Here is an 882-nt window from a genome sequence, read left to right as displayed (position 1 = left end):
ACCGGGATGGAGATGCCGTAACGGTACCCGTAACCGGGATGGGGACCCGTGACCGGCATGGGGTGTCCTGTACCGGGATGGGGGACCTGGTACCAGCCCCTGTCCCGGGATGGGGGCCCGGTACCGGCATGAGGGACTTGTACCGGCACCCATACTGGGATGGAGACCCCGTAACGGCACCCGTTCCGGGATGGGGACCTGGTACTGGCATGGAGCATCCCGTACCGGGATGGGAGGTCCCATACGGGGATGGGGACCCGGTAGCGGCATGGGGTGTCCCGTACCGCGACGGGGGACCCATATCGGTATCTGTCCTGGGATGTGGACCCGGTACCGGCATGAGGGACCTGTACCAGCACCCATACTGGGATGGGGAGTCCCGTCCCAGCACCCGTACTGGGTTGGGACGTCCCGTACCGGGATGGGAGCTCTCATACTGGCACCTGTACCGGGATGGGGACCCGGTACCAGGACGGGGTGTCCCGTACCGGGATGGGAGGTCCCATTACAGCACCCATACTGGGATGGGGACTCACTATGGAAACGGGGCGTCCTGTACCAGAATGGGGGACCCCATGTCAGCACCTGTACTGGGATGAGGGCCCAGTACTGGGATGGAGATCCCCTACGGGATCAGGATGGATCACCCTACTGCAGGATGGGGTCCTGCACTGGGGTGGGGGGTCCCACAGCAGCACCCATACCGGCACTGGGGTTTGATCCCAGAAGGGGGGTGTCATGTTGGCACCTGTACCAGGATGGAGAAACCCAGACCAGGACGGGGGTCCAGGACTGGAATTGGGGTCCCGTGCTGGCACCTGTGCTGGGAGGAGATCCTGCACCGGGCTGGGGGTCCCGTACTGGCACCCACACGAGGGGGGG

The 882-nt window shown here is 64.9% G+C and overlaps 1 protein-coding gene across 1 annotated transcript in view; it reads left to right on the top strand.

Moving 5' to 3' along the window:
* The first annotated feature begins 128 nt into the window (after window positions 1-128).
* The window catches only part of LOC103917780 (hepatoma-derived growth factor-related protein 2), a 14,567-nt gene continuing 13,813 nt past the window's right edge, over window positions 129-882 (top strand). The window contains exon 1 of the mRNA XM_009324972.1: window positions 129-170. Within this exon, the coding sequence (XP_009323247.1) occupies window positions 129-170 (42 nt within the window). The remainder of the gene's footprint in view (window positions 171-882) is intronic.

This window comes from Pygoscelis adeliae, unplaced genomic scaffold, assembly GCF_000699105.1.
Source record: "Pygoscelis adeliae isolate BGI_AS28 unplaced genomic scaffold, ASM69910v1 Scaffold916, whole genome shotgun sequence".
NCBI classification, from domain to species: Eukaryota; Metazoa; Chordata; class Aves; order Sphenisciformes; family Spheniscidae; genus Pygoscelis; species Pygoscelis adeliae.
The sequence above is the reverse complement of the archived record's forward strand: the minus strand, read 5'-3'. Positions and strand labels throughout refer to the sequence as shown.